The 17,989-nt window shown below is 42.3% G+C and overlaps 2 protein-coding genes and 1 non-coding gene across 3 annotated transcripts in view; all 3 read left to right on the top strand.

The window, feature by feature from the left end:
• Window positions 1-3,353: 3,353 nt before the first annotated feature.
• LOC133632085 (zinc finger protein 569-like) overlaps window positions 3,354-17,989 on the top strand; it is a 116,674-nt gene continuing 102,038 nt past the window's right edge. Inside the window, exon 1 of the mRNA XM_062024322.1 lies at window positions 3,354-3,914. Within this exon, the coding sequence (XP_061880306.1) occupies window positions 3,518-3,914 (397 nt within the window). The 5' untranslated portion in view covers window positions 3,354-3,517. The remainder of the gene's footprint in view (window positions 3,915-17,989) is intronic.
• LOC133632061 (zinc finger protein OZF-like) overlaps window positions 10,805-17,989 on the top strand; it is a 37,377-nt gene continuing 30,192 nt past the window's right edge. The window contains exons 1-2 of the mRNA XM_062024301.1: window positions 10,805-10,817; window positions 10,862-11,002. Coding sequence (XP_061880285.1) covers window positions 10,805-10,817; window positions 10,862-11,002 — 154 coding nt within the window. The remainder of the gene's footprint in view (window positions 10,818-10,861; window positions 11,003-17,989) is intronic.
• Window positions 14,772-14,844, top strand: trnat-ugu (transfer RNA threonine (anticodon UGU)). The gene has a single exon. It is a non-coding gene; the product is annotated as a tRNA-Thr (tRNA).

Here is a 17,989-nt window from a genome sequence, read left to right as displayed (position 1 = left end):
CTAGAGACTACATGGCCGAGAAATACCACGTGGTCCCGGGCAAAGTGACACTTTCGGGGATTTAGCTTTAGACCCGCTAACCGAATTCTGGACAGGACTTCCTCCAAGTGTACGAGGTGGTCCTCGAATGTACGGCTATAAATTAATATATCGTCCAAGTACACCATACAAATGTGCCAAGGCAGACCCCTCAAGATGAGCTCCATCATGCGCTGAAAGGTGGCCGGAGAGTTAGTCAGACCCATAGGCATGGCCCGCCACTGATACAAGCCTCTGCCGGTAGTGAACGCTGTTTTCTCTCTGTCCTCCTCAGCTACCTCGACCTGCCAGTAGCCGTTTGAAAAGTCAAGTGTGCTGAACCAGACTGAACCAGCTAGTGCGTCCAGGCTATCATCAACTCGGGGAAGGGGGTGTGAGTCTTTAATTGTCACTGCATTGAGCCGACGATAGTCGATGCAGAACCTCCATTGTCCCCCTTTCTTCCTCACCAGCACCACAGGGGATGCCCAGGGACTGCAGCTCTCTTCCACCACTCCATCAGCCAGCAACTCAGCCACCTGACGTTCAATCTCTGCGCGTTTTTCAGGAGATGCACGGTAAGCGCGTTGCTTGATGGGGTGGTGGTTTCCAGTTCGGATTTGATGTTTGACTTGGGTGCACTTGCCCGTGTTTTTCCCTGACACGTTAAACACATCCATAAACTCCTGTAGCAGTCCAGCCAGCTCAGCTCTTTGCTCCCCGGAGATAGGCGACTCCTCCAAGGAGATAAGACCTGCAGGAGCTGTCTGGGTGGCTGTATTACAGATAGGGGCACATGGGGGTATTAAAATGTCACTTTCTGCCACCGGGTAAAATTCCCCCAGGTGCAGCCCCCGCTTAAGTTCCACAGCCTCCCCTGTAGGATTGAGGATGCGGACCAGAGTCACCCCGCCCCTCACAGTGTTCACTGAATGGGCCACTACTAGTCCTGTTGTTTCCGGAATGTTAGGCTCCAGATAACCCTCAAAGTTTGTGATAAGTCGGCCCGTCCCCGCAGGCGAGAGAATGTCCACCGGCACTAAAGTCTCGCTTAACGGGGGAATTATCCTGACATCAGCCAGAGACACATTACAACATTGTGGGATTAATTCCTGATCCCAGAGCAGGGGAACAGTAACATCCCATAATTGTAAAACACCCCTTCTTAAGTCCAGCAATGCACGATTCCTGCTTAGAAAATCCAGTCCGAGCAGGACACACTGGGTGGATTCTCTCAGTACATAGAAGGTGTGCTGCCAGCATGTAGGGCCCAAACGGAAGGTGACTTCAATAGTACCCAGTGTATCCAGCATCTGTCCATTCACTGCACGGGTATCAACATAGTTCTTTTTCAGGGGTCTGTTTCTCAGTGCCGGGACTGACATGCGGAAATCAGCACTAATTAGTGACACAGTGGCCCCTGAATCGACTAACATGGAAACCTCTGTACCTTCAACCACACCCCTTACAAAAGAAGTTGGGTGGTTATTACCTTCCATGCTAGTAGCGTCATTGGAAAAGTCTTGGCATAAGGGGCCCTCAGTCCAAGTGGCTGGTGTTTGGGGCACAACACCAGCTACTGACCGTTTCCCTGATGGTTGACGTCCGTGTTCCGCTCCTGCGGCAGAAAATGCACGCCGCGTCTCCTGGGCTCCTCTTCACGTCGGGCGCGCCAGCCTGGACTAGGGCTCCTGCCTCCCGGCAGCCTAGTGGCGGGGGGGACTCCCGGGGGATCCGAGCGATAACCCCGTGACGGGAAGCCCCCGTGGGACGGGAACTGGTCCCGATCGGGGGAGCGGCCACGGTGTCCCTCTCTGTTGAATCTCAGCTGGCATCCTCTCTCTCCGCAGTTACAGCTACAGTGTCCCCCCGAAGACGAACGGGGCCTCTGTCCCCTCATGTCCATGCTGCGCGCTTTCAGTCTCTGATTTCCCTCATACATGTCTTTTATTTCCACTTTCATGGTATACATCTCCTCTGTTAATTTCTCAACGGCTCTCTGGAGGCTGTCAGACGCCGACACAGACTGCACCGAGGGGCCCACTGCAGTGTAGGTACCCAGGCAGTCTCTCTGAAGAGCCACTCTGGCATTCTCACATCGCTCCGCTACTTGCAGAGCCTCCTCCAGGTCCGTCGCTCCCAGCTCGAGACACTTGGCTTTCAACGCCGGGTCCAGACCGGCCAGAAAGCGCCGAAACTTCTCCTCTCTCTGTGCGATGGCTCCATAATCCGTGAACGCCTCCGTGACCAGCCGGCTCACGTCTGCAGCAAACACCTCCAAGCTCTCCCCCGGAGCACGCACACGAGCCGATAGGCTGGCCCGGAAGCGGTCCATTAATTGTCTCTGTCCAAAAGCTGCCCCCAGTCTCTCTTTAACAGCAGCATAGTCTGATTTAGTCCCATCCGGAAGACTGTCCCACAGCAGAAAAGCTGACTTACTGAGACGAGTCGGGAGAATCCTCACCAGCTCCTCATTGCAGCTGGAGCCGGCTCCCGCCGTCGCGCTAACGGCTACTTCCAACTGCCTCGCCCAGCTGAGAAAACTTTGGCTACCGTCGCCGGTGAAGGGCGCGGGTAAGTCCACTTTGACATTCATGCCGTGTGAGTGTCTGTCAAACAGCGCCTTGCCGGGCTTAAAAGGGTCTTCGTCACCACACCACATGTCCGCAAAATAGACGGGAAGCTTAGCAGCTAACTATACACGTGCAACTTAACTGAAAAAAAAACTCACGAGTCCCGTATAACACTTTTTTTTTTTTTTTTTTTTTTCACACACAGCGGTTAAAATCCCACCGCTGCCACCAATGTAGCCGAGTGTCCTGGGTTCGCCTATACAATGTACTTATATATTAAAATAATAAACGGGAGACATAAGAGCAGGTTCGGTAGCCACCGCCTCTTTAATCTTATTCCTCACACACCTCCTTCCACAACAACACACACCCTACGTCACAGCCCTACGGCAACTCTGGAGGGATAAAACTCCTCCTCCTTACCTAACACACTCAGGTAACTTGGAACATCCTGAACAGTTTGTTACAGTACGTTAATGTTAAATCTTACTTGTGAAAAGTAATCCCCCGATTCCTATTTTCAACAGTCTGCTCATTTAAACGGGAAAACGCTGAACGCCATCTTTGTTTTCTACCTGTCAACTGTCACTTTAGGCGGCTCGCCGGCTCCTCGTCACCACTTCAAGATGGCGGCCCAATTTCTCGCGTCGCAGCAGCCAATGCTGCGTCCACTATCGTCTATGGTCCCAAATGTTAGTTTCCCATCATGCATTGTAACTTTTAGCGCATGCTCAAATTGATCAAGCCGCTCAAAGACCAAGATGGCGGTCTGAGCGGCTGTGACTTTGCGAGAAGTTTTAAAATGTACGATCTTCCACCGATGTAGCTCCCCAAATATCCGTCTTTTTTCTAAAGCCCGCGAAACAAAAGTTGAGTTTGAAGCGATGGAGTGTTAGCTGAAGTGAAGATTGAAGACGTGATAGAAGATGGACGACTACTGCTATGCTAAGATGGCAACGTCCGCTAAAAGAGAACATGACAGAGAATCAGCACCGCAGAAAAAGACGAAAACCGCAGATAAAGATGACCTATTTGAAATTTCCAACAACGTCATTTTGAAGGCGACCGTAAGCCCAGACAAGAGCGTGTGTCGGAAATTAGCCGACTTTGTAGAACAACGTAAAGAAAGAGCCGCCATGATTGTTAGCTTGAAGAAGGCAGTGGAGTTCACATCAGAGGAGATGAAAGAATGCAAAAGTCAAATGAAGAAAGTGGAAGAAAATATTGTTTTGAAAGAAGAAATGTTGGGGAAGAGTAAGAGATGTGCAGTGTGTGAAGAGAAGACTGGACCACATGTCTACATCAACGTGCAGAGGATTGGAGGTAATAAAGAACAATAATTATTTCATTACTGTCAACTTTTGATTGGGAAGTTCTCCACAAGTGTCATCAAGTCAAAGAAAGTTACTTGCACTGTAAAGATCAGTTTTAAAAACGATTCTATTCGAATCACAATTTGAGGTGGCTGATACGATACAGGGGCGATATTAGTTTATTTAAAATGATACGATTCAGTGAGTTGGAATTAAAGGCCTACTGAAAGCCACTACTACCGACCACGCAGTCTGATAGTTTATATATCAATGATGAAATCTTAACATTGCAACACATGCCAATACGGCCGGGTTAACTTATAAAGTGACATTTTAAAATTCCCGGGAAATATCCAGCTGAAACATCGTGGTATGATGACGTATGCGCGTGACGAAGTCCGAGTAACTGAAGTTATGGTACCCCGTAAAATCCTATACAAAAAGCTCTGTTTTCATTTCATAATTCCACAGTATTCTGGACATCTTTTGCAATTTTTTTAATGAACAATGAAGGCTGCAAAGAAGACAGTTGTAGGTGGGATCGGTGTATTAGCAGCGGACTACAGCAACACAACCAGGAGGACTTTGTTGGAGCGCTAGCCGCGCTAGCCGCCGACTTCACCTTGACTTCCTACGTCTCCGGGCCGCCAAACGCATCGGGTGAAGTCCTTCTGCCGATCGCTGGAACGCAGGTGAGCACGGGTGTTGATGAGCAAATGAGGGCTGGCTGGCGTAGGTGGAGAGCTAATGTTTTTAGCATAGCTCTGTGCAGTCTGGTTGCTAAGTTAGCTTCAATGGCGTCGTTAGCACAGCATTGTTAACCTTCGCCAGCCTGGAAAGCATTAACCGTGTATTTACATGTCCACGGTTTAATAGTATTGTTGATTTTCTATCTATACTTCCCGTCAGGGGTTTATTTCTTTTGTTTCTATATGCAGTTAAAGCACGATGCTATCACGTTAGCTCGTAGCTAAAGCATTTCGCCGATGTATTGTCGTGGAGATAAAAGTCACTGTGAATGTCCATTTTGCGTTCTCGACTCTCATTTTCAAGAGGATATAGTATCCCAGGTGGTTTAAAATACAAATCTGTGATCTACAATAGAAAAAGGAGAGTGTGGAATCCAATGAGCCAGCTTGTACCTAAGTTACGGTCAGAGCGAAAAAAGATACGTCCATCGCTGCCTCTCAAGTCATTCACTGTAACGTTCCTCATCTACGAATCTTTCATCCTCGCTCAAATTAATGGGGTAATCATCACTTTCTCGGTCCGAATCTCTCTCGCTCCATTGTAAACAACGGGGAATTGTGAGGAATACTAGCTCCTGTGACGTCACGCTACTTCCGCTACAGGCAAGGCTTTTTTTTTATCAGCGAGCAAAAGTTGCGAACTTTATCGTCGATTTTCTCTACTAAATCCTGTCAGCAAAAATATGGCAATATCGCAAAATGATCAAGTATGACACATAGAATGGATCTGCTATTCCCGTTTAAATTAAAAAAAATCATTTCAGTAGGCCTTTAAAGTAACGTTTTAGCGAAACTATTCAACCAGCGTGACTGTGGAATAAATGGAGGGCTTCGGATTTCTGGCTAATGTAACCCACAATGCAATGCGTCCTACTTCCAGAGTGGTGTATCGCTTGGATTTTGATTTTAATTGTCTTTATTGTCATTGTAGCATCCATCCATCCATTTTCTACCGCTTGTCCCTTTTGGGGTCAAGGGGGGTGCTGGAGCCTATCTCAGCTGCATTCGGGCAGAAGGCGGGGTACACCCTGGACAAGTCGCCACCTCATCGCAGGGCCAACACAGATAGACAGACAACATTCACACTCACATTCACACACTAGGGCCCATTTAGTGTTGCCAATCAACCTATCCCCAGGTGCATGTCTTTGGAGGTGGGAGGAAGCCGGAGTACCCGGAGGGAACCCACGCAGTCACGGGGAGAACATGCAAACTCCACACAGAAAGATCCCGAGCAGTACAACCAAATTTTGCAGAATGTAGTGGATTGTCCGAAGCTTAAACAGCAACAAAAGTGAGTTTATTACAAAAAGTTTATTTACCCAGTCAAAAGTGCAAAGTTGGATTGAGCTGCCCCTGCAGACAAACAAACGTCCTCCGGAGGACACAAGAATCAAGCAATCTTTCTCAGCCCTTGTCACTTGGCCATTTTTATCTGTTTTCGACATGTTTGTTTTGCAACTTCCTTGAATCCCTTAGTCATGCTTGGACAATCAAAACATTTTGTAGAATGGTCAGAGCGACTCCATATTCAACTTTGTCCTTCATCCGGTCCTTCAATGGTATAGAATAGAAAAGAAATGAAACGAACAGACATTCTTGACAGACACAAATATAGCTCAAAGGTCAGAAATTCTACTACAAGAACAAACCCATAAAGTGCAGAAAATATTCAAGGTTAAAAGCATAACAAAAGGATAGGCTGTATCATTAAAAGACACTTTTAGTGTGCACATAAAGTGCATCTCTATCCTCCTTCAAAAGCGCACTAAAAGAACACATCCTTGCAGCTACAACCCTAGCCTAAACACCCCCCCCCCCCCCCCCACACCACATCCCACTTCCCCGGATTGTTAATAATCAAATGTAAATAATCAAATGTGTATACTTGTTCTTATGCTTTCTGAGCTCGCTGTACATATCCTACCAAGTCAGACCTACACTGTTACAATGTCCATTTCTCTGATGATATAATTGTTGATGACTGAAGTATGCTGATAGCAACCCAACCTAACCCCCCACCCCCTCCACATCCCACCCCCCGGATTGTAAATAATGTAAATAATTCAATGTAAATACTCTGATGATTAACTTGTGTGATGACTGTATTATGATGATAGTATATATTTGTACCATGAATTGATTAACGTGGACCCCGACTTAAACCAGTTGAAAAACGTATTGGGGTGTTACCATTTAGTGGTCAATTGTACAGAATATGTACTGTACTGTGCTATCTACTAATAAAAGTTTCAATCAATCAATCAATCATTAAAAAAAACAAGCTTGCACCGTTGCAGCTTAAGGCAACAAAACAAGAACCAGTAGATTGCAGAGACCCTGAGGGAAGGTAGGAACTTGTTGCAGACATTGAACATCAGAGGCAGAAACAGTAAAGTGCAGCACATTTGGTGATTATAAGAAAAAGGATGGTGTTTAGTACTTTGCATATCATTACTGTAACACAGATGGAGATTTATAGGAAAAGGTATTTGTTAAGCATTGTTACAGCTTTTGGATCAAAACCATTTGTAAGCCTATTAGTCGGAGCATTTAGAGACCTGAATCGTCTGCCGGATGGCAATAATTCAAAGTGTTGGTGACATGGGTGGGACGGATCCCTTACAACGTTTTTAGACCCACTATGACATTTTTCTGACGTCACGTCCCCCCAATTGAATATGCGTGGTGGTCAAGCGAGCTCTGTTCTCGGAGGGAAAAAAACTAACGCTTGTGTTGTTTTTGGCTATACGAACTGTTCAAATCGCGAAAAGGGCAAACGTTTCTTCAGAGTTCTTTTGAGAGATTATCAAGAAGGGCGGAAGAGTGCGAGATTTTATGAAACGACGACGAGAAAATCATGCGTCTCACACTCCAGTCCAAGGGAGCAGAGTCGAAGAATGCATGAGTTTGCAGTGATCACGTCGTAAAAGGTTTGTTTGATATACTTTTAACGTTTATTATTTCCCATTTAAGTGTTATCTTGATATTATTAGTTTTTCATAAACACATGTTTGCAAGAGTCTTTCAAAAAGCACCAACTCGCATCAGCGTCATTAAAACCCACCAGCCTAGTGGGTTTTAAAAATAGACTAAGAGGAGAAGTATTGCGGAAAGAGATTATTCTAGATTGTACCTAATGTCATGACTGGTTTTATTGATTATTGACTATTTTATTGATTATGGGACAAGCAGTAGAAAATGGATGGATGGTACTTTTTCGTCACTTATTGTTTGTCTTTGGTACACTAATGTGTATATTTTAGGCCATTGGTTCTTTGTTTTATTTTTGCAAAAATATATATATATATTTTTATATTGCTCTTTTTTATCTTTGGTATGAACATTATTATGTAAACTCGAAGTTATTGTTGTTTTTTTTGGTTCTTTGTTGTTGCTATTTTTGTATTACAACATTATATTATTTGATCATGTTGTACTGCATTGTAATCTTTTGTTTTGTGACTGTGTGAGGTTTTTTGCCTGGACCCCAGGAAGAATAGTTTCCACTGCGGTGTAGATTAATGGTGATCCTTAATAAACTAAACTAAACCCGACGAGTATAAAAAAAAAAAACGCAAAACCTAAAAGAGTTAAGTTTTTACCAAAAGCAGCAATCATAAATTAAGTTTTAAGCACATACACAATGTCGACATCTATAGTAATATTGTGATAAAGACGAGGAAAAGCACACTACTCGTAAACGACGCTACAACAACAACAAACATGGCCATAGATGAGAAATTAAATAATGAAATGCAACTTTACCTGAGTAAAAATTATGCATATTTATTTGGGAGAGTCTTGATACCAATTTCCTTGCAGCCACACAAAAATAAGTTGTAGACCTCCATGCTTTACCAAGTTTTCATCTGTTTTGTCCTGTAAAATGGCGTCTGGAGCACAACAGTTCGATATGTCTGGGAACGCGACCGAGGTATAATCCTTGGTGTCACTCAACAAACCTTTTTTGATAAAGTATAGGGATGTATTCCATTTTCATAGTTTGATTTTTTTTGCTCATATCTGCTTTTTGCTGGAAGATTTAAGCCTAGCATGCTGCCATCTTTGCTTGGTTGACCACCACTGGTTTTCACTTCCGGGAAGAAGTCACGTGTCGGAATACAAGCAATAGAGAGAGCACGGAGAACTTTGCCTGGAACCATGCAATTCAGTTAGAGATGTCCAATAATATCGGACTGCCGATATTATCGGCCGATAAATGCTTTAAAATGTAATATTGGAAATGATCTGTATCGGTTTCAAAAAGTAAAATTTATGACTAAAACGCCGCTGTACGGAGTGGTACACGGACGTAGGGAGAAGTACAGAGCGCCAATAAACCTTAAAGGCACTGCCTTTGCGTGCCGGCCCAATCACATAATATCTGCAGCTTTTCACACACACAAGTGAATGCAAAGCATACTTGGTCAACAGCCATACAGGTCACACTGAGGGTGGACGTATAAACAACTTTAACACTGTTACAAATATGCGCCACACTGTGAACCCACACCAAACAAGAATGACAAACACATTTCGGGAGAACATCCGCACCGTAACACAACATAAACACAACAGAACAAATACCCAGAACCCCTTGCAGCACTAACTCTTTCCGGACGCTACAATATATACCCCCCGCCCACCTCAACCTCCTCATGCTCTCTCAGGGAGAGCATGTCCCAAATTCCTAGCTGCTGTTTTGAGGCCTGTTAAAAAAAAAAAAGTACTTTGTGACTTACCATGAATTGATTAACGTGGACCCCGACTTAAACAAGTTGAAAAACTTATTCGGGTGTTACCATTTAGTGGTCAATTGTACGGAATATGTACTGAACTGTGCAACCTACTTATAAAAGTTTCAATCAATCAATCAATAATAAATATGGCAGTGCCATGTTGCCATTTTTTTCCATAACTTGAGTTGATTTATTTTGGAAAACCTTGTTACATTGTTTAATGCATCCAGCGGGGCATCACAACAAAATTAGGCATAATAATGTGTTAATTCCACAACTGTATATATCGGTATCGGTTGATATCGGAATCGGTAATTAAGAGTTAGACAATATTGGGATATCGGCAAAAAAGCCACTATCGGACATCTCTAAATTGAGTCGTTCTGAGTTTAGTCTTCCTTACAAAATAAACCAAATTAATAAGTCAATATATAATTGTAAATATAGTCCAGCTCATAAACTTACAATAAAATATGCTTTCATTTCGTGAAAGTATAATTTTGAGGCACTTATTTGATGCACTCCTCCGCTGCATGCATTCATGCAGAGTTGAGTGACCAGCGGCTCTCTAACACGCTCCCTCATAAAATACCCAGCCACCCAAAATAAACGTATTATCTTCATTTTGCCAAAATCCTCATTAGCTCTGGACCAACTCTTAATGGATAAAGTATGACGTTTGTGTGAAGTATATCAATTGTTGCGTCTGACTCCAAGCAGGCCTGGGCGGATAATCAATTTTGGCCTACTAATTATTGCCGAAAAACAATATTATTGCCATTGTTAAACAATATCATTGCCATTAGTTTTTTGAGAACAATGTAACCACTGATGCATTGACAATATACAATGACAATGAAGGTATACCCTTTCAAATGCATTATTTCACCTTTTTTTGTTAAGTACATAACTCCACATGTGTTCATTCATAGTTTTGATGTGACAATCTACAATGTAAATAGTCATGAAAATAAAGAATACACATTGGAGGAGAAGGAGAAGGTGTGTCCAAACTTTTGGTCTATACTGTATGTCAAAAGTTTCTTTTGTTTTTTATTCTCTCCGTTGTCAAGTTTGTTCTAAAAGAAAGACAATAAGTAAGAAATATACAAATTGTCCTCGCATGCTGTAATGGCGGCTGAAGCTCGTAATACAGAGTTTGAGAAACCGTGTTCTACCAGAAAGGTTCAAAAGTTTCAACTCGCTACGAGCTACTCAAAATAATTCCTGAAGAGCTAAATCAACTTGGGTAGTTTTTGGTGGAAACACAGAGGGTACTTTATTTACCCGGGTAAATGGCAAAGTTCCTGTTCAGGTCCCTGCAGTGGAAAGGGCCTAATGTATGATCACTGTGATGAACCTTAAATTAATAATGATCATCGATCACGATCGTATAATTGCCCAGCCCTATGAACAACGCAGGTTATGCATCATAACGTAACACATTGAACGTATGTGTTCTTTAGATGTCCAGCAGCTGATTGGTCATCCTAAAAAACCTCCGCCTCAGCTGCAGGCGGGGAGCTCTACTTTGAAGCAGGAAGCTTCCCAGCCCCCCCACTTTAAAGAGGAAGAGGAGGAACTCTGGATCACTCAGGAGGAAGAGTGTCTGCTTGGACCACAGGAAGCTGATCTCACCAAGTTGCCACTGACTGTTGTCTCTGTGAAGACTGAATATGATGAAGAGAAACCACAAGCAGACAACCTCTTAGCTCCACTATCAGATAGTGAGGCTGAAGACGAGGTTGAAGTAACTTTGAGCACCGATACAGACTCTGACAGTGATATGAGGACTCACACTGACAACAAGGACTCTAAATGTTCTAAAAAGAAGACATGTAAAACATTTTTAAGCTGTTTAGTTTGTGGTGCAAGATGTACTAGAAAGAGCAGTTTGACGGAACACATGAGAACTCACACAGGAGAAAGACCATTCAAATGTTCAGTTTGTGCTAAAAACTTTTCTCACAAAAGCAGTTTGACTCAACACATGAGAACGCACAGTGGAGAAAGACCATTTAATTGTTCAGTTTGTGGCAAAAGCTTTTCTCAAAATAGCACTTTGCCGCGACACATGAGAACACACACAGGAGAGAAAACATTTCATTGTTCAGTTTGTGGTAAAAGCTTTTCTCTGAAGGCCCATTTGACTCAACACACGAGAACGCACACAGGTGAAAAACCATTTAATTGTTTAGTTTGCGCTAAAAGCTTTTCTCAAAATGGCAGTTTGGCGCAACACATGAAAACGCACACCGGGGAAAGACCTTTTAATTGTTCAATTTGCGCTAAAAGATTTTCTCAAAACAACAGTTTGGCGCGACACATGAGAACACACACAGGAGAAAAAACTTTTTGTTGTTCAGTTTGTGGTGAAAACTTTTCTCAAATTAGCAACTTGACTGTACATATGAGAACACACACAGGAGAAAATTGCATTTAATTTCATTAATGAAACTCACGGGAGAAAAAATCATTCAGTTTACATGACGTCACGTCCGGCTCATTAAATATGCGTGTTGGTCAAGCCAGCGTCTTTTCTCGATGTGTACTCGGCGCCATTTAGCCTTTCTCTTAGAAAAACGCATCATATTTGCGTTGTTTTTGGCTGTACGAATCGTTCGAATCGCGAAAAGGATAAAAGTTACTTCAGAGTTCCTCGAGAGGTAATCGAGAAGGGCGGAAGAGTGCAAGGTTTTACGGTAGACGGCGCGAAAAGTCACCCGCTCCAGTCCAAGATAACAGAGTTGAAGAATGCGCAAGTTTGCAGTAAACCCTTCGCTTAAGGTACTTTTAACGTGTATTATTTGCAATTTAAGCATTATATGTGTTATAAATTCCCTTTGTCAGTGATTAAGATAGAAGATAAAGTTCCCTATTTGATATGTTAATTGTTGAATATAATTTACTATATTATTGTTGACGTAAACAAGCTATTAATGTAGTCATGCACCTTTAAGTTGAGTCTGTTTGAGTCAGGCAGTTTACCGGGCAGCTATGTTTTACTTACCGGGGTCCTCGAGGCAGTGTGTTGAACAGTGTGTATGTGAGAGTGTACTTAGCTGCTGCTGCTAAAAAGTTGCATATAAAGAAGAAGTTGAAACGTAAAACGGTGTCCTTATTCCCTAACGTATTCCCTGAGTACGCTCACGGGTGAAGAGTCCCAGCACAACAACAACATCAGTTTATCCATATGGTTCTTTAATAATATGGTTGTTTGTATTTCTTAAATACGTATTTGCTGCGAGTGTTTCGAAAAGCCCCAACTTGGCAAATCTAAACAAAAGAAAGTAAATGTGAGCAAAACCTTAAACAGTTAAGCTTTTACCAAAGCACATACACAATGTTGATATCTATAGTTATATTTTGATGCAGACGGGGGGGTAACACGCTACTCGTAAAACGGCGCCTGCAACAGCAACAAACATGGCTGTAGAAGTGAAGTTAAACCATAAAATGCAACCTTACACATACAAAAACGATGCATATTTATCTGAGACCCAGCCACACAAAAATAAGTTGTCGACCTCCGTGCTTTTCCAAGTTTGTATCTGTTTTGTCGTGTATAACGACGTCTTGAGCACAATAGTTTGATATGTCTGGGAACGCGACTGACGTATAATCCCTGATATCACTCGACAAATCTATTTTTTTAATAAAGTATTGGGATTTATTCAATTGCACAGTTTGAATCTGCTTTTTGCAGGAAGATCTAGGCCCCTTTTTGCGTTCTCAGATAGTTTGCACGCTGCTTGTTGTACAACAGCCATCTTGGCTTGGTTGACCACCACTGGTTTTCCCATCCGGGAAGATGTCACGTGTCAGATAACAACCACCCAAAGTAACATGATGTCTAATCACATGGCAACAAACACAGAAGAAAAAAACATTTAGTTGCACAAATTATAGGAAAAGCTTTTCTATTGACAAACTGTTACGCATCACATCATTGTGGATTCCAGGTTTGATTCCTGCCTCGTCAGTCCTCATCACTGCCATTATGTCCTTGGGCAAGACACTACCCACCTGCTCCCAGTGCCACCCACACTGGTTTAAATGGAACTTAAAGGCCTACTGAAATTATTTTTTTTTATTTAAACGGGAATAGCAGATCCATTCTATGTGTCATACTTGATCATTTCGCAATATTGCCATATTTTTGCTGAAAGGATTTAGTAGAGAAAATCGACGATAAAGTTCGCAACTTTTGCTCGCTGATAAAAAAAAAGCCTTGCCTGGACCGGAAGTAGCGTGACGTCACAGGAGGTAATATTCCTCACAATTTTCCTTTGTTCACAATGGAGCGAGAGAGATTTGGAGCGACAAAGCGACGATTACCCCATTAATTTGAGCGAGGATGAAAGAATCGTGGATGAGGAACGTTAGAGTGAAGAACTAGAGGCAGTGCAGGACGTATCTTTTTTCGCTCTGACCGTAACTTAGGTACAAACTGGCTCATTGGATTCCACACTCTCTCATTTTTCTATTGTGGATCACGGATTTGTATTTTAAACCACCTCGGATACTATATCCTCTTGAAAATGAGAGTCGAGCACGCGAAATGGACATTCAAAGTGACTTTTATCCCCACGACAATACATCGGTGACACACTTAGCTACTGAGCTAACGTGATAGCATCGTTCTCAAATGCAGATAGAAACAAAATACATAAATCCCTGACTGGAAGGATAGACAGAAGATCAACAATACTATTAAACCATGTACATGTAACTACACGGTTAATAATTCTCAGCCTGGTAAAGCTTAACAATGCTGTTGCTAACGACGCTAAGGCTAATTTAGCAACTTAGCAACCGGACCTCCCAGAGCTATGATAAAAACATTAGCGCTCCACCTACGCCAGCCAGCCCTCATCTGCCCATCAACAGCCGTGCTCACCTGCGTTCCAGCGATCGACGGCGCGACGAAGGACTTCATCCGTGGGTTTGGCGGCTAGCATCGGCTAGGCGTCTGCTAAGTCCTTGTTGTGTTGCTACAGCCAGCCGCTAATACACCGATCGATCCCACCTACAACGTTCTTCTTTGCAGCCTCCATTGTTCATTAAACAAATTGCAAAAGATTCACCAACACAGATGTCCAGAATACTGTGGAATTATGAAATGAAAACAGAGCTTGTTGTATAGGATTCTCCGGGCTCCGAATACTTCCCTTGTCCTCGTGACGTCACACGCATACGTCAGCATAATAAAACGTTTTTAACAGGAAGTGTGGCGGGAAATTTAAAATTGCACTTTATAAGTTAACCCGGCCGTATTGGCATGTGTTGCAATGTTAAGATTTCATCATTGATATATAAACTATCAGACTGCGTGGTCGGTAGTAGTGGCTTTCAGTAGGCTTTTAAATTGTAATTGGCCTCATAGCTCAGTGGTTAGAGCACTGGTCTTGTAAACCAGGGGTCCTGAGTTCAATTCTCACTTGGGCCTGTGTCTTTGCAGCACATGAAAGGTGCTGTTTTTTGATCACTAAAGACACACTTTAAGACACTTTTAACTGCTGCTGTGACCAAATGTCACCTCCATATTTATACTGTTGACTGTCAATCAGAATGTGCAATAATGTTATGTTACTTACTGTGTTTTGTATATACATTTTTATTTTTATTTTAGCTAAGTACCGTGTGACTTGTTGAAGGGTGGACTAGCAAAGTAAGATTTTCTTTCTACGGCAAACTGTCTGTTTAACTGTGCATATGACAATAAACAATCTTGAATCTTGAATCTTGAATAATGGGTTTCACTATGTTACGTGCTTTGAGTCTTCGAGAAAAAATGCTATATAAATATAATTCACTTCACTCAGTGTTGTTTTGTGGTTTTAAATGTTTTTATAAGGCTTTGCAGGTGGACTAGATAAATCCCCATTACTTGCATTGCTAGCCGCCTCACGCTAGAAGTTATTGACTCTTTAGAATGCAGAGAAAATGGACAGACGCGTAGGTTTCTCTCACATCAGGATTGTTGATGGTGGCAAAATTCCAAAAAGTTGCAGTTTTCTTTTAACATGAAGGATTTCGGGAGTCATTTTAATAACATCTGGCTTTATCTCACAGTCACACATCACAGCAGTAAAGTGAGAGCTCAAACTTAAAAGACAAACAACACACGTTTGGCCTTCACAATAAAAGCGCTGTGCTGACAGGACTGCAAGTGGAAGTATTTAGTAAGTGTATAATTTAATTTAGTAAAAAATGACATTTGTATGAGAAGTTTATTATGAAACAGATTGTTATTGTTTTAAAATATTTAGTAATTTTATAATTATGTTATTTAGTAAAATATGTTTGTATATTAACACTGATATTGTTTATTATAATACAGTTTGATTGATTGATTGTTTTTTGAAAAATACAAAAGAAGACAACCTTGAAAAGAGAATCGTAATTTTGAGGAGAAAAAATTGCAATTGGATTATTTTCCACAGTCCTAAAATCACACATAGAAGAGAAACCTTGTAAATGCTCAATTACTGGCAACATGTATTAATGTAAGAAAGGACATGTGGAAACACAAGGTCTATAAATCTATGTGTTGGTCTTTGTGCTACAGTAATATCTTGGTTGTCATAAGCAGAAATCTGCTTACTGAACTTTGTGGACATTATGAAAATGTCCAAGCACCATCCATAATTAATACGACACCTGTATAAATCCACTGCAATGCTCGATGGGGAAAAATGCAAAATACACTCTCGCCACTCTTATCCATGTTTGGCACATTTCATTTGATATTTCTGATGTATTACAAAACTTTACGAAAGTCGTCATGGTAGGAGTTGAACTTTCAAATACTCCTTGATATCCAGTGTTTTATCGTTTATACTTCATTTTGGAGTGTGGTCAGGGCCTGGGGGGGTTAGTAACAGTTACGTGTTGTAGTTCAGTCTGTTAGGATAGGACACGCTTTTTATTTATCCAGCAATGGGGAATGTTGTTGCAGTGCAGGTTTTTACATACAGGAGCAGAAGTTAAACGTCATGAAAAAACAAATAAACTGTAATAAATACTACATATTGCTCACTAATATGCATAGATAAAAGATCAAATGAAACAAAACAGGTTATAGCTTGCTTAACTGAATTGTCTCTTTTTTCCCTGGTTATGTAAATCTTGCATTCTTTATTTTTGTATAAATGATTGTTGTAACTGTACTCTGTTAATTTTGCAAAGACTGCGGCTGTTGAAATGAATGATTCACCGTGTCACATGACCTGTTACAGTATTACAATGATGCATGAATTCAAATCTCTTTTCTTTTTTCACATATTTTATCAATTGTATTTATATTTGAGTCCATGTAAAAAGTATAATAGTCTATTTTATAGGTTTGTCTAAGATTTTCTTTCAGGTACGATGCTGCATTACCCATTAATCAATCAATAAATCAATGTTTATTTATATAGCCCTAAATCACAAGTGTCTCAAAGGGCTGCACAAGCCAAAACGACATCCTCGGTTCAGAGCCCACATAAGGGCAAGGAAAAACTCACAACCCAGTGGGATGTCAATGTGAATGACTATGAGAAACCTTGGAGAGGACCGCAAATGTGGGTGACCCCCTAGGGGGGTACTAAAAGCAATGGATGTCGAGTGGGTCTGACATAATATTGTGAAAGTCCAGTCCATAGTAGATCTAACATAATAGTGTGAGAGTCCAGTCCATAGTGGATCTAACATAATAGTGTGAGATTCTAGTCCATAGTGGATCTAACATAATAGTGTGAGTCCAGTCCATAGTGGATCTAACATAATAGTGAGAGACCAGTCCATAGTGGATCTAGTTAATAGTGTGAGAGTACAGTCAATCTTTCTGTCTTGCCTCTCTTGCCTTCCCGCTTGCTTTCTTGTGTCCTTGTCTTTGTCCGAACTTTTTGAAGCCTCTTTTCTTGAGCTGTCCTCAAATCTAAACATCAAAATGAATTTGATCAACTGGACTCTCGACGCAATTGACACAGTCTTTTCGACAAGGAAAAGAGGTTCGGGGGAGCCTGGCTGCCCTGATGGAACCATTGCTGCGGGGTACGTGAGAGATTCCTGGAATACTTGGAGAATCATGTGCCTCTCAGTCCTTTCCATCGAGGACGTGGAAGACATCTACCTATTTGGAGCTGTGATCGCAGGGCATTTGCTGATTGGGCTGGGCATTGCTCTGGTGTATCGTCAAATTCGGAAGACGATGGCAGCCACTCAAGGGGCCAACAGGCTGTTCAACGCAATGGAAGGATTGGGTCGTGCTGTGGGATCACAGACTGGAGCGATTGCTGATTTGAATCGCAAGGTAGATTCCATCTTGATGAAGTTAGAGAAAGAATAAATTGGAATTGGTGGCAGAGGGGTTAGTGCGTCTGCCTCACAATACGAAGGTCCTGGGTTCGATCCTGCGCTCGGGATCTTTCTGTGTGGAGTTTGCATGTTCTCCCCGTGACTGCGTGGGTTCCCTCCGGGTACTCCGGCTTCCTCCCACTTCCAAAGACATGCACCTGGGGATAGATTGATTGGCAACACTAAATTGGCCCTAGTGTGTGAATGTGAGTGTGAATGTTGTCTGTCTATCTGTGTTGGCCCTGCGATGA

This window comes from Entelurus aequoreus, linkage group LG17 (genome assembly GCF_033978785.1).
Source record: "Entelurus aequoreus isolate RoL-2023_Sb linkage group LG17, RoL_Eaeq_v1.1, whole genome shotgun sequence".
In the NCBI taxonomy this organism is placed as follows: Eukaryota; Metazoa; Chordata; class Actinopteri; order Syngnathiformes; family Syngnathidae; genus Entelurus; species Entelurus aequoreus.
This window is presented reverse-complemented; position numbering and strand designations above follow the sequence as displayed.